General features: G+C 37.1%; 3 protein-coding genes and 1 pseudogene across 5 annotated transcripts; 1 reads left to right on the forward strand and 3 right to left on the reverse strand.

Moving 5' to 3' along the window:
• Positions 1-3,062: 3,062 nt before the first annotated feature.
• LOC113306524 (methionine aminopeptidase 1A-like) lies at positions 3,063-9,174 on the reverse strand. The gene is made up of 17 exons (XM_026555453.1): positions 9,058-9,174; positions 8,832-8,941; positions 7,540-7,590; positions 7,165-7,338; positions 6,835-6,910; positions 6,654-6,701; positions 6,510-6,554; positions 6,301-6,400; positions 5,889-5,940; positions 5,755-5,796; positions 5,455-5,516; positions 5,252-5,350; positions 5,013-5,086; positions 4,845-4,914; positions 4,484-4,549; positions 4,301-4,389; positions 3,063-3,411 (listed from the first exon to the last, which is right to left on the reverse strand). Exons 2-17 carry the CDS (start codon positions 8,903-8,905, stop codon positions 3,334-3,336), a joined length of 1,200 nt encoding a protein of 399 aa, XP_026411238.1. The 5' UTR covers positions 8,906-8,941; positions 9,058-9,174; the 3' UTR covers positions 3,063-3,333.
• Positions 9,175-9,379: 205 nt separating this feature from the next.
• On the forward strand, positions 9,380-13,538 carry LOC113306525 (NADH dehydrogenase (ubiquinone) complex I, assembly factor 6-like). 3 transcript variants are annotated; one of them, XR_003338672.1, is made up of 5 exons: positions 9,380-9,519; positions 9,902-9,952; positions 11,083-12,026; positions 12,867-13,263; positions 13,396-13,538. XR_003338672.1 is itself a non-coding variant. In XM_026555454.1 (4 exons), exon 3 carries the CDS (start codon positions 11,099-11,101, stop codon positions 12,008-12,010), a length of 912 nt encoding a protein of 303 aa, XP_026411239.1. In that variant the 5' UTR covers positions 9,380-9,519; positions 9,902-9,952; positions 11,083-11,098; the 3' UTR covers positions 12,011-12,026; positions 12,867-13,345. The 3 variants fall into 3 exon arrangements, 1 of the variants encoding a protein (XP_026411239.1); XR_003338673.1 differs by lacking the exon at positions 13,396-13,538 and having other exon boundaries at positions 12,867-13,018; positions 13,096-13,345; XM_026555454.1 differs by lacking the exon at positions 13,396-13,538 and having other exon boundaries at positions 12,867-13,345.
• Positions 12,036-13,592, reverse strand: LOC113306527 (annotated as a pseudogene).
• Positions 13,593-13,721: 129 nt separating this feature from the next.
• On the reverse strand, positions 13,722-14,383 carry LOC113306526. Its single transcript, XM_026555455.1, has one exon. The coding sequence runs from the start codon at positions 14,325-14,327 to the stop codon at positions 13,722-13,724; it is 606 nt and encodes a 201-aa protein (XP_026411240.1). The 5' UTR covers positions 14,328-14,383.
• Positions 14,384-14,878: the final 495 nt, after the last annotated feature.

Consider the following 14,878-nt stretch of genomic DNA (forward strand, 5'->3'; position numbering starts at 1 on the left):
TAAGTTTTTAGTTTTATTATTAGGATTTAATGGGGACACATTTGTAATATTAGTATTTGATAAAGAGTAAATTGGTTGTTCATCTCTTAATAATCTTTTCTGTCATGTAGTCGTAGGCCCAAATAATTTGGCCTAGACCCCAATTTAGCCAGATATTTTAATACTTCTATTGTTGAGCGTATCTGGTCATCATGATTTTTTTTTTATTTTTTTTTGGAAAAAGGAGGTTTCCCTCATATTATAGAATTATAATTTCCGTTGTCACTCTGAAAAGAGTTACGGATTACGGTTACATATTTCATTCCATCTTTGAATGTTCAAATAGATTAATAAAGCATTTAGAGTAGTGTCCTTCCATGTGTGATGGATGGCATACTTGTTACAAAAAACTGATAAGTTTGCGGCCCCTGTTACATCTATTCTTCTAACCAAAATAAAATCCAGGGCTAGGAAGTTAATTTCAAACTTCGTTTTGTTTCTGAAATCTGCACTTATCTTATATCTTTGTTCCCTTGTTGTTGCATACTTTCCTATCAGCAGCAGAAGAGTAGGTTCAGAATTGCTTCAAAACGAGATAGTGTGACCACTCCATGTTGTTGCCCATCGAAATGCCGCTTCAGCCCTTGGATCTCTAGTTGTTTCCAGGAAGTGCAGTTTGCATCGAGTCCTCTGGCTTCTCTGATTGTACCTACGTAATCACAAAGAGTTAGCCCAGTTCCTGCCTTAGCTGCAGAGTCTCTCATTGATAAAACTATGTTCATTTTCAAGGTCATCTGGGCTGTTTGTTCCCTGGTTTGTTGAGTAGTTATTTTCAGATTTTCGTCATCCATACGAGTATAGAATAGAGAGTGCATTATATTACATCCTGATTTGTTTACAGTCAAATAAGCATTTATATACTTGGCTATGTTATCTGCCGTTGTTACACTGTTTTGACTTTCCTTTCTAAAATTAATATTGCACCTAGCTTTCCAAATAAAACAGATGATTACACTACCTAAAACCTTCCATTTGACTCCAAACCTATCTCTATGCTGTTGTGCAAAGCAGTCATTGAGCCAATCATGAAAAGCTATTGTACCATTTGTAACAAACTGTTTATCTAAATTAAAATGCATCCATACCTGAGTTGCAAAGTTACAGTCAAGGAAAAGGTGAGTTAGAGATTCCTGACCTTCACTACATAGCTTACAGTTTGTATTTATGTTGGGGAAGATAGCAGCTCTCATCTGGCCACCATGATGAGATGCCATGTATATTTTCTGGACATTTAAAGTGATAGCACATTTTGTATTTAACAAGACTTCGTGTTTGTATTTAACAAGACTTCGTGTTTATGTTTTAGAAATCGTATTTTCTGAACATCAGAAATTCAAGTGTATACAATTCACAGAGGGACACTTGTTTGCCAATTAGTACATTTAGAGACAAAATGATGATGTGGCCCACGGTCATGAAGAAAGTCTAATCTAGACTTCCTCTTTAATCCTAACTTAGCCATGTTATTATTATCTAGATCCTTGCATTAGAGATGAAAATTTAGTAGAAAATGTCTTAAATGTTAAATCCTAGGTGTCATACTTTTATAAGACCTTGACCCTAAGATCTTCCTCAACCTAAGCTGCAATACCAAAATCTACCTGACCATTAACATCTCAAAGCAAAGGCTAAACAAAAGAAAAAATCTCAAAACAAAGATTAAACAGTATGGGGAAGCAGCGACGAGAACAGAAGAAAATAAAAAAAGAACCACAAAAACTAATCTCAGTCACTAGAATTTCAGTACTTAGAATCACAACAAACCAGAATCCGTAGCAAGAGCCACAATCACAAGAATTTAATGTATTGGCGATGTGCTCGATTTGTTGCCTCAGATTTTTCTTGTTTGTACTAGTCGGATGGTTCTGTTGAAGAAGGACAATTAGGAAGTTTGTTTTGCAGATAGCTAGGCAGACGGTTATAAAAGACAAGAATACCTTCCCTGAGGCTAAGGGAAGCACAAAACAACTGAACCATTTAGCTGGTTGAGGAGACCAGAATACCTTCCCTAGGGCTAAGGGAAGCACAAAACACCTGCACCATAAAAGCCATAAAAGATAGGTAAATGTCCAAGAACCGGAGCATATTTTCCCTTAATTCAAGACAATCCCAGTGAAACTGTGTTACCCAAACTCCTCACACACACACACAATGACACAAACAAACATATTCTCTCTCTCACTCACTTTACAATAAATAGAGAGTCCTACACTGTACTGTACTCTCTGAAGTAACATCAGCCTTACCTTCCATCCCATCTAAACACTTGCAAACAAGATCACCAAGTCACTTCCTTCAGCACTTCACCAAGTTTTTACTCGAAATAACACATAAATAAAGAAACAGATGCAAGATAGAAATTTCAGTTTTACATTCCTTTCCTTCTTCAATTTTCTCTGGTTGTAAGGTGTTTCAGCTGGTTCCAGTTTCATCTCTTCAGGCAAAGCTAGGTGTAAGGGCCCTCCTCAATTATTCGTTCTCTCTTTGAAAGTTGATTGGTTGTTGAGGAATCCCGTGACTGAGGAAGAAATAATTGGAGCAGAAAAAAATGTTTGCAGGCTATGATTTTGGTTTAGAAGATCCATGGAATATGAAGCTATGGATGGCGGCTGTGATTGTAGGTGTCATGATAATTTTATTTATCGGGTTTGGGATCTTCAAACTTTGCTTTTCTGGGCGCAAGACCCGCTGCGTTCAGCCTGTTGTCTCTGAAGCTTCAGTTGTTTGAGTGATTAAGCACACACTATCATCTGAAGCTACAACTCAGATGATTAAGCATCATTGAATGTCCATAAACTGGTCTTTCTTTTCTTTCCCCCAATGTAATCAAGTAATTTATATAGAATTTGAAGATGATTGAATCCAAGGTATGGATCTCAGTTTTAGTATCTGAAAATTGTTTATCTAACAAAAATGACTCGACAAGCCAAACAACAAGTTGATTTCTACATGCAAATGACACATAATATAAGTCAGCAGGCCTGCAAATGGTGGAGTGTGGTAAGAAATGGAAACACCTTTAGTTGGGTCATCATCAACCATCATGCATTAAACTGAACCAAGTTACGACAAACGGACAAAAATATAATAAGAACTCACTCAACTCATGAATCTGGAACACAGTTGGTTAGGATGCTCTTGATGCATCAAACCAATAATACAGAAGTGATAAAATAGGACACCACACAAAATTCATCTGATGTTTTACATTGATGTAATTACTTGTTTTATCTTTATGTCAACAACCTGTGTAAGTAATTACCAGCTATCTCCGCTAACATATTAGGACAGCAGTTATGCATCCAACCATGGGAACACTTTTGGTGAGGAAGGCAACCTTCCAGTAAGAACTTCGACTCCAGATTCCGTAACCTATACCCAACAAAAGAGTAGTTACAAAACTTAATCATGCATTCACTTCTGGTTTTCGAATTATAAAGGCTCAGACAAAATTTAGGAAGTGGTTATGGGTCATATTGTTATAATCAATTCATCCCATAATAACTGTGTATTACCAACTACAAATACAGCAGGAAAATTCAGATGTCCATATATTCCCCTTCTTGGTATGCGATGTACCAAGTTCTACTACTAGTACAGCTACGGACTTCTCCAAACTGTTCATTCAACTAGATAGGCACTAACAAGATACAAGCACTGTCATTGTGAGTCATCAGAATCATCTCACCCATAGCAACATCATATACATATTTGGTGAAATTCAAGATGATTTGAATAATGAATTTGACCAGATATCTAAGTAATTTCGGATGCTAATTCGGTTAGCATGCCCATTACATGGCAGACAAGCAGTATAGTAAACTGATCATTTTTAGGTCTCTAAGTCTCATACTGTCATACAGTATCCATTCTTTATTTAAGTCGAGAACCATGTTAGAAAAACTCATTTGAGAATATGGAAAGCAGCTACATTGTCAAGGGCACCTAGAAAAGCAGCTACATTGTCAAGGGCGCCTATAAATTTAGGGTAGAACTTCATTTTACTGCTTGGTGCGTTGCTCTCTCATTTCTTGTTGTGGATGTTATCTACATAGCTTTTTAAAGTTCTATTTTGTGATAACCATATGCATATGCAGAAAGATTGCAGGCAAATCTCCAGAATATCTACGACCTAGGCGTGCAAAATGAGTTGCCTAGGCACCGATGTGTTGGGTGCCTAGCCTCGCTTGCACCGCAGACAACACAGACAGGCAGTATGATGAACCATAGCATATAAGCAGACACTGAAAGACCAAATTACCAGAAGTGTGTGTTCAAACTGAGCACTACGTTTGCCATCAGCAGTAACAGCTGTCCATCCATCAGGCCATAATCGATCACGCCACACTCCTACAATAAAAAAGTGGCATATTGATATTGATTAAAAATCCAGGTGCATTTTCAAACATAATGATTTCACTATTTAAAAGTCTCAAATTATAACCTGCGTTGATCATAGGTTCAATTGTAAAAGTTTGCCCTGCTTTCATCACTCCAACAGCTTTATTTCCTGTACTTATGTCAAGGTTTAACACGAACTGACAGTAGAAAGCCTCTATGCTTGAGTTAAAACAGATTATACTAATAATGTGGACAGCATGGAGTAGTTTCATAGAGCCAAATGGGCTGAAGTGCACCATTATTCATTCACCCTAAAACAAACAGCCAGATTTTGGACATGATAGCAGGTGACTTGGAACCAATTTAAAAAAAAAAAAAAAAAAACAGGTGACTTGGAGCTATATCTTAGTTAGGTTAGGAAAAATAAGACTGATACTATTCAAAGACCAGCTCACAAAGGATACTTGCATAGTGAGGAATGTTAGGAGCACAATGGAATAGATCGCCAATACCGTGTCCGCAGTATGATTTCACCTATTTTAACAGATTAAAGATAAAAACAGTGTGAAAACTTGTTACTACTTGAGCAGAATTTGTAAGGATAACAAATTCTAAAGAGATATTAAAATTACCACAGAGAGTCCTGACATTGTAGCATGTCGATTAATGACCTCTCCAACTTCACGAAATCGAACTCCAGGTTTAACTGGTGTTTTGAACAAATATTTGAAAAATTAGTTTTGATGCCCAACGGTTAGCATACCAGATGCATGAAGATATTTGCAGAGTATGAATTTAAACCAGACAAATATTAGACATAGTAATAATATAAGTGGATTGAGTTCTGTTTATGCTAGTAATTCAAACATACCTATCGCTATAGCTTTCTCCAAGCACTCGTAAGTACAACGAACCAGCTGTTGAGATGCTTCATCAACGTTTCCCACAAAAAATGTTTCATTAAGATCACCTACATACCACATGTATTATACAATTGTTACCAAAAAGTGACTGTAAAACTATGTCAGAAAGGGCACGGAAAATGTACGCGATAAGTATGAACAAGCATCTTACCATGGCAACCTTTGTAATAAACAGATACATCAACGTTCACAATGTCGCCATCTTCTAATTTCCTGCAAAATAAAAGTATTAATCAATAACCAATAGGATAAAATGCAAAGGGATCCAGAACATTATTGGTATTAAGTTCAGATGAAGCATCTATATCGTTATCTTTCCATATAGATATCTTCAAACCAAATGTAAAGATTGAACTAACATTTTTAACATGGTTAAACATATGGCTATTCTTTGGTTTATTAGCATGAAAAGAGAGGTAATCGCAGATTCAAGATAAATGATTATATATACCTGGCATCTGGAATTCCATGGCAGATGACTTCATTTACTGACCTGTGACCACACAGAAGGAGCATATGGATTAACAATGTCTTGCCTCGAGTTACAATTGAAGTTTAAGGAACACATATTGAAGAAGTACCTACGTGCAGCAAGACTTCGGGAAGAAATGATAATTTAAGGGAGATGGATATCCTCCTGAAATGTGATAAGAACCAACAAAAAAACCAGAAACAACTTATCAAGAAACTGTAGAGCTGAGCATGTGGGCCTCTTCAGAACATAACTTGTATAAGCAGTTATGAGTTTAAAAAAGAAATCAATGGCTATAATATGCTGCGCGTAAGAGAATTTCTTTTTCTGAGTATGCACAAGTATAACATCGTTCAGCATAAGCCATCATATGTCATCTAAATTCCAGGTAAATCACTTCTATAGAGAGACAGAGGAGCATAAATGAACCTTCATGATTCCGCGATGTAAGATAAGTTTATGTCCGACGACAGAAAAAGAAGACCATGTACGTTTAGCTGTTAGTTCCAAGGTTCATCAACTTACCTCCAGCAATTGTTGCCTCATGGACCACTCTATCAATTTCGTCAGTAGTAATGCCTGGTCGAATTACACGAGCAGCTGCATCCAAGATCTCCCTACCAAGCTGATAATATGAAGGAGCAAAATTCAATGTAAAACTTCTGATTTTACTCCCTAAACAACAAACTGGGAAAGCTTTCAACTAAAAATAATCTTAAGAATTAGGAACTTACTCGACAAGTTTCTCTCATCCTCTTAATCTGTTCAGGAGTTTTGATCTTCATAGATAAAATGCAAACAGTAAGAAGATTTATTCCACTCATCAAAGTGTAACATCACACGGATATATGTTTGAAGATCCATAAATTCAAGCTTACCTCCACAGTATTTTGCAGATCACTATATGGCTCTATTTTTGGTGTTCCCTGCCAATTCCAAGAAAAAAGAAGGATCGTAATTCGGCAGCATAGTAACATATCACCATTACTCTCTTAGATTTTACAAATACCATGGAAACATCAATACAGAAACCAAAAACTAGTCCAAAATAGAACTCACATCCTCTGCCCAGTCAGGCTTGTCAATATGTGCCGGCACAGTACGCATACTTGAGATAGGGTATGGTCTTAGCGGCCTGTCGTTGAACAAAAAGCAAATTTGGTCAAAATTCCATAAAAACATGCAAGTGTTTGACATTTAAACCAAACATCGGCAGAAATAAACTATTTGACATGTTCACAATGTTTCTGCAGGTTGGGGTTAGCAGACATTTTCATAGTTAACATTTCACATACTGTTTGGTTAAATGAAAAACCATCTCACGAACACCAATCACAAGATGGTACACATCCATATTGAATATTGAAATAGACAACTATAGAGAAATACCCAGTCCAATCAAAATTAGGAGCAAAGCCCGATCGCCCCTGGCCTTTCCTTGTGCAATATAGCCAACCATCAGTATCTGCGTCCAAATTTAACTGATCTGTCATCGTGGACAACTTTGCCTTCAAGTGAACTGCCTTATGAGAGCTCCATGATGCCTTGAAACAATCCTGGGTGCTGCAAAAGAATACGTCAGTAGAGAAAAATCAAAGCATAAACCAGATTCAAAGTAACTTCAGAATCCTGGTTAGCCAGATAATGGTTAGCAAGTTTATATATAGGGAGGCTGTGGAAAACAGAAAAAAATAGGGTCAATGTACCCAATGAAACCACAAATTTTAGGAGAAGGAAGAAGGCAAAGTTGGACCGTATACATACCAGAATGAGGCACCCTCACGAGGAAGTTTCAAGTCCATACATTTTGGGCATCTGCATAGAAAAGATACGACATTATGGAAATTTATCAATCAGTTTTAGTTGAATATGATTGTGCCATTTCGTTAATACACATTGCTGAAAACCATAATTTCATCTGAAAGTTTAGCTATGTCAAGAAATATTTCCCTCTAGTTACAGACTGAATTTAACTAGAACAAACATGTTTTGTCTGTATCCTCCACTTCCCCACCCCTTCAAACAGTAAATTAGCAAGGACCCAACAATTTTTGTGAGAATAGACATAGACAACATTCATCCAAGTCGATTAAACAGACATTCTTATCCCATTAGTCCAAAAAAATAATAATAAATAATCATATTTTCCTCTCTTGAATAAATAGTTTGTACCCTAGTTAGTAAGTTCGCGAATGATTCGCGAATCATTCGCGAATTTTTCCGTATCACGAATTTTATCGTTTTATTCGCGTACGTTTGCAACTCCGAACCCAAAACGCGTATTATGTGGCATTTCCGGATTATTCGCGAATCATTCACGAACTTTACGTATCCCGAATAATACGTCCGCTTAATTCGTCAGAAATTCTTTAGCTTTTATGTTTTCAAAGGCCCTATTTTTTGGGCTTTACAGCCTCCCAAGCATACACGACCCAATATTAGATGTTGTTGTAATTTTTATGAAACAAAAATGACAGAAGAGATTTGAAGGTGAAGGTGAGAGAGATCTAAACCACTATACCACGTCCTCTTTGATGACTAATGTTGTATATATTATTAATATCATCATATTAAGTTTATTTTTTCTTTAAATAACTCACATGTATGCATAAAAATTAGTCTACGACCTTATAAATACTAATTATTTATTATATATAGATACCGAATTTTCAGATCCGAACTCACACTTATAAATCGAATTATACACGTACGTATGCCGTTCCGAATTACTGACGAATCACGTTCCGTTGACCGAATTTTGGACCGCATTTGGGTTTTACAAAATCGTATAATACTCGTACGTTTGCAGTTCCGTACGTTTGCCGAATCCCGAATTGCTAACTAGGGTTTGTACATACTTCATACATATAGTGGACAGCTTTAGAGAAAATATATAAAACCCACAAATCTTTATTACCCCACTAACCTAACAACAGGTTCCTGTTCCTTTTTTTGTAATCTTAGCAGACTGTTCTCTATATTTCTAATATATTCTCTAGTGTAAATAAAGATTCATTCTTTTTATGAAATTAAGAGAAAAGGAGAGATTAACATACTGGAGACTTGCAGGTTTGCTACATCGAACACAAGACAAGCTTGACAATGATTGAACAATCCCTTCTCCTTGCATATCTCCAATTAGAAATCAAAACTTTTTTAGCTTTTTCTACACAAACAAAAAGAATATCAATATCATCAAACCCATGTTTCAATATTAATAATAAACCATGATTGTAATGGAAATTAATGAAATCTAAAAAAGGGTTTAGTTTTGAGAGTTACCTGATGAATTTTATGGAGAGAAAGGAGAAAGGGTTTAAGGAGCAGCAAAAAAAAATTCAGAACAGAAGATTTTATACCAAGACTAGTAACCAGGCCATTATGTAGTTAGGGTCTGGAAGAAGGATGAAATTGAGAATGACTCAATCTTTAAGGGGTCTTTATTTGTTCCTTTTGGGTCCAAGTTAATTTGATATTTACCCCTTGACAACAAATATTTGAATTGAAGTCCAATTCATTGTTTGACTTGGACTTAAGGCTCTCTCCGGAAGTCAACTCTGAAGGGGGGTATCACTGTCATTCTACGCGCCCTGTGGATCACACACACACCTATCTCTGTTGAGATTCAGGTGCAAGTAAAACTTAAACCCCAAAAAATCAGCTGACTCCCAGCTGCTGAGCAATCGAATAACTGCGGCGACGTGCAATTACTAAATCATCATTTCAATTCCATCGAAATCACAGGTACAAAATTCTTGAGCATATGCATTTCTTTTGAATTAGCTTTTATTTTCCTAAGATTTATACTCTAAGGGTTTTATTAGTTGCTTTCTAGAATTTGTGGCTTGTTGATTCTATTCGTAATCTTTTTTTTTTTTTTAATTGTAGAAAATTTGCTAAGATTTCTTACTTGATTGAACTATTTGTACATCTCTTTTGATGTTGTTGGAAATGTCTAAGAGAAGAAAAAACTGATTTTAAGTTGTTAGTTCAGTTTTTCAATATTTGAAATACTGGATCGAGATCTAAATATCGGGGAAATGAGTTTAGTCAATATCGAAAATCCATCATTTCTCAAGAAGCAAAGAGTTTATTGTACCTAATTGAGTTTTATATGAAACTGCAGATAGCATCCTGGGAGAAAAAAAGCTGTGTGGATTGGATTCTTGAGTGTGAGGTAGCATTTTAATCGCTGTTTTGCAACATCATTTTATTCAATCTTACAGTGTAGTCTAAAATAAAGTTAGTATGGGAGGTTACCTAGTTAGTATACTAAGACCTCTTAATCAAAGTAGCTTAATCAAAATTTGTTGGTTCTCCTCGGGTGCAAACATTTCTAGTTTATCATGTCGTAATCAAGTGCCATGTAGTTTGATGTCAGAATTGCTTAGAGCAAGCTATTCTTCTTCTAACATGTTTTATTTATCGTCAAGGAACTGTTCACATTGCCTAAATCAGATCTTTTGATCACTGTAAAGGATGATTCACACATATAAATGCATTGTGTTGTAGATATTAAAATGCATTCAAATGCAGGTGCTGTAGAACTACCTGCCATGTATCTCACTAGGAAACCGAGAAGTTGCAGATATAACTTTGGTGTCTTGTTGATGTGGTTGGTGATATATGCAAAGAGATGTGAACTCAGAAAACAAAATATACAGAAATAACAGTTGCTGATAGATCTTAACTTTTTAGCTACCTGATTAATAAGGACACTCGACCTTCTAGATATTTCCATGTCGGACAGCCAGGTGCCTCTTGGACACTTCGACGGGTACTTGAACATGATTAGAGTTAGGTCTCGGTCATTATCCCTGTGTATGCTTGCACATGGTTTTGTTTGGCCATAATATATTAAGGTTATAAGATAATGTCCTGCTTATTCAGCACTTCTAGATTTAGGATAACATTATTTCTGAAATATAAAGCAACATAAAGCACATAGTTACCAAGTCATCTAGCATGTGTCATTGCGATCATGTCTGAGTTTCTGCCTTTTCTCGCTCTCCGTATCTGATACCGGCACATGTAACGGTGTCATTGTTACATACCATTGGATGCGGAATACCTTCTTCTGAATTGCATGTTAGTTCTAAACCTATCAAAGGAGCAGTTTCTTCTTCTTCTTCTGTACTTTTTTTGAAGTATAGTTGCTATCTCGAACTCATAGAATTAATCAATTTCCTAGCAGACCTAGCCTCTAATTTTTATTGGATGCTGGGTTTAGTTCATTGAAATATCATGCACTTCGTTGAGAGGCACTTCTTAAGTTTGTTTTAATAAGCGGCATATATTTCTATGTAGAAACACACAAAATTTGATGAGTGGGGCTTCAACATCCGGCAGTCTCCGAGCAGCTTTATCCCACTGTGTACAACAAGTCCGAAAATATGATTACCACCATTACCTATGCCTCCTCCAACTCTCCCCTGAGATGCGGAAAGCTGCATTTCCCCTACGTGCTTTCAACGTAGAAACTGCTAAGGCCATGGATGTTGCCTCTGATCCAAGAATCGGTCTTATGCGTCTCCTGTGGTGGCAGGAAGCCATAGACAAAATTTATTCCCACAAGAAGATTGAACACCCCATAGCCCAGGCCTTATCTTCTATAATCTCTGAACACAAAATCAGCAAAAGTTGGTTAAAGAGGTCTGTTGAAGCCCGAATTAACGATGCAAGAAGGGAAGTAGATGAAATTCCAGAAACGATGGAAGAGCTTGAAAAATATGCTGAGGACACTGTTTCCACAGTCCTGTACATGACTCTTCAAGCAGGAGGAATTAGGTCGACATCAGCGGATCATGCAGCTTCACATATAGGGAAGGCAAGCGGCCTTCTTCTGCTCCTACGTTCATTACCTTACCATTTTAGTCGTAATCCTCAGATTCCTTATATACCGGTTGAAGTGGCATCGAAGCACGGATTGTTAGTTAACGAGGGAGGTCAAAGGATGATGAGGTCGGATTTTCGCGAAGGTTTACCTGATGCAGTTTTTGAGATGGCTTCAGTTGCTAATACTCATCTACAGAAGGCTCGGGAATTGGCAAAGACAGTGCCTGCAGAAGCTCTTCCTGTTTTACTTCTTGCTGTCCCTGCACAAGTTATGTTGGATTCACTACGGAAAGTACATTTTGATGTGTTCGACCCTAAGTTGACCAGAGGGGTTCTGGGTATTTCTCCATTAGGGTTTCAGTTAAAGCTAAAGTGGAACTCGTGGAGAAAGACATATTGATGCTTCGAAAATTCAGGTATGAGTTTGTCCTTTAGCCTCATAAAAATCAGTGAAGAATTCCCGTGCATGGATATAACCCTAATGTTACTTTAAAATGCATGAGAAAAACTTGATTCTCAAATTATATTTTGACACTCTGACTTACTTTAACTCTGGCCACAACTCTGGCCATGAAATAAGAGAGAAAAACTTGATTCTCAAATTATATTTTGACACTCTGACTTACTTTAACTATGGCCATGAAATAAGAGAGAAACGCACAGATTTACTGCCCCAAATTTTATATACTACTTTTTATAAAGTAAAATTTTATTATTAGAAAGTTAAGGATACATTTAGTGAGTTGCATAAAAGCCCAGACGTCTTACTTTTTACTTGTTTACCCTAGTCATCATTCATTGATAGAGCTTGCTAATATTTTACATTGTAGCCAGCTTTCTATGAACCCCTAGTTAAATGCTGGTTGAAAAAGGTATACCAGTATCAGGTAACCATGTATCCCCTTGTATAAACCTACCTACAGTAAATGGTGCCACGTCGCTTTCTCGATTCAACACATGAAAACCAGGCCAGTTCACTCTATTACTAGTAGAAGCGCCAACTCCAGAATTCATATATTCACCATAAAACAACGTTGAAAGTGCAAAATCACCTCTCCATTCTTTCCACCCTTTTGGATCAATCAACCCATCAAGATCTGTTTTGAAAATCACAGTCCTTGAATACTTCTTCCATGGTCTACCTAAATAGCTCTTAAACATGCTTTTCACTGTTCTGAAATCCGAGTCAGGTATAACACGCGATCCATGTATTGATATCCCGGTGTTCTCATTTGGGTCATCTCTTCCTTGTGCAGTTATCATGATTCCATGACCATGCAGCGGTTTTCTCACAAAAATGTTGCAGTTTTGAAGTACCGCAGCGGCATTTCCAAAGATGTAATCCACTGTACCGTAAATATCGCAGTCACGGTAGAACTGTCTTTGCGAGTGGAGTAAAAGTGTCTTGGTAACCTCTGAAGCTACACCTGTAGAAAGCCGATAAATCTGATGATACTCTTAAAGCCACTGCTTGCTCTTTTGCAGGTCCTGCTGTGTTCTCAAATGTCATGTCTCTTGCCCAAAATCCATCTCCAGATACACCTTCAAGCGCCATTAGAGTAGAATTAGTAGTGCTGTTTACATGATCCATTAAATGTGGTAGAACATATCATTGTTGTATGTTAGTAATTACCAAAAGTGGCTGAGCTGAAGGTAGTTGCTCCATCTATCACATTCTTGTTGCCAGTAACAACTGTTTTGTCGATTCCGTCACCAACAAACATTACATTTTTCATGCCTTTGTCAACCTCCACATTCTCACTGTAAACTCCTGATTTTACGTAGATCACCACTCTTGGAGGTTGGCCCTGGTCCCGCCTCTGGCGGCGTAGTGCAGCCACGGCTTCATTAATGGTTTTGAAATTGCCGGATCCATCTTTTGCAACAACAAAATCAGCCTTTGCAGTTGATGCGTCCCATGTTGCCAGGAGTCCTTTGTTTTGGCCTAACTTTGGTCTCCACATTGTGCCATCTGTTGCATTAATACACCAAAACTTTCACCTAATTTTACCTTTCTGAAATCTTGTCATACTATAAACAACTGTCTAGTTACTAATGCATCAGGGAACTAACAATAAAACAAACTGCACAATTTTTGACACTTATCCTGATCAAGTAATTTTGAGGAGCAACTTACTCTTCGTGGCGTTTCGTAATGCATACAAAGCCAAAGCCCTACTAAACAGGGAAGTCAAATTCTGATGAGAAGTAACCAATTCAAGATCAGATTGTACAAGATTACGACTGATATTCATCTCATGATAATGTTGAAGGCCATCCAAGCAAGTTCTGTGACTAGTTACGGCTCCGCTCAACCATGTCCTCGCATCGTCATTGTTCCCATACTTTCCTGACAAACGTCGAAGTCGAAACTCACTGTCTTCATAAAGTTTAACACAATCACTCAAAGCTACACTTAGACCACCACTGTTGAGGCCGGTTTGATTTGCTGCAACTTGGTTATTCATCAAAGCGTCGGAACTCCGAACCCTCTGTATAATATCCATAACCATCTCATGAACGGTTTGAACCGTTTGTTTCATCTCCAGCTCTAGAGAGTTTGGAAAACGATATTTGGTTCCTTCACAAGCTCCTTTCTCTTGTTTGCACGATGCCTCATTACTGCTAGCTAAGATTACTACTAAAAGGAAAAACAGAGTGGAAAGCCAAGAACTAGACATTTTCTGTGCAAGAGATTTGCTAAGTCTGCAATGCATGCATGAATGATTGAGGACTTTGGGTTCACTGCTTCTATTTAAAGCATATTTTTAAGTTTAAACCACATTGAGTGGACAGTTGTAGTAGCCAAGTGGCATTAGTGTTCTATCAACATATATACATTGCTATAACTTAATTGCTGGGGTTGGATTAAATTTTAATTAATGAGCAAACAAAATGAAAATACAAATAGGCCTTTAATGTGTTTCTTTACGTGTTTAGAAACTAGAATCTCATGCATGAATGAGATGGCAAGATTGCGAGAGCTACGTGTTATGATTCTTGATGTCTGTAACGCTGTGTTCTTGGTTTTTGTTTTTTTGAGTTCTCGTTTATCCATATATATCTCTGTATATTGATGAACAAAGGACACATAGTTTAAATTACAAGAACGAACGACCAAAAATGCTAAACTCAAATTATGCCTTTGTGACCCAAGACCTACCTTTACCTTTGATAAAAACCTGACATTATATCAGGGGGGAGCCAGGTTTGTAAGAAGGTAGTGCAAAGATGCTGCACAAGCTGTATAGGGGTGTTAAATGGCTTA

Source organism: Papaver somniferum, chromosome 8 (genome assembly GCF_003573695.1).
Source record: "Papaver somniferum cultivar HN1 chromosome 8, ASM357369v1, whole genome shotgun sequence".
Classification (NCBI taxonomy): Eukaryota; Viridiplantae; Streptophyta; class Magnoliopsida; order Ranunculales; family Papaveraceae; genus Papaver; species Papaver somniferum.

Excerpts from the sequence above, each read along its gene's own strand:
- LOC113306524 (XM_026555453.1), bottom strand. The coding sequence starts at position 8,905 with ATGCAAGGAGAAGGGATTGTTCAATCATTGTCAAGCTTGTCTTGTGTT. Across the intron at positions 7,591-8,831 it reads AGCAAACCTGCAAGTCTCCA|ATGCCCAAAATGTATGGACT; the intron begins GTATGTTAATCT and ends TTTTCTATGCAG. Across the intron at positions 5,517-5,754 it reads CATGGAATTCCAGATGCCAG|GAAATTAGAAGATGGCGACA; the intron begins GTATATATAATC and ends TTTATTTTGCAG.
- LOC113306525 (XM_026555454.1), top strand. The coding sequence starts at position 11,099 with ATGAGTGGGGCTTCAACATCCGGCAGTCTCCGAGCAGCTTTATCCCAC.
- LOC113306526 (XM_026555455.1), bottom strand. The coding sequence starts at position 14,327 with ATGCATTGCAGACTTAGCAAATCTCTTGCACAGAAAATGTCTAGTTCT.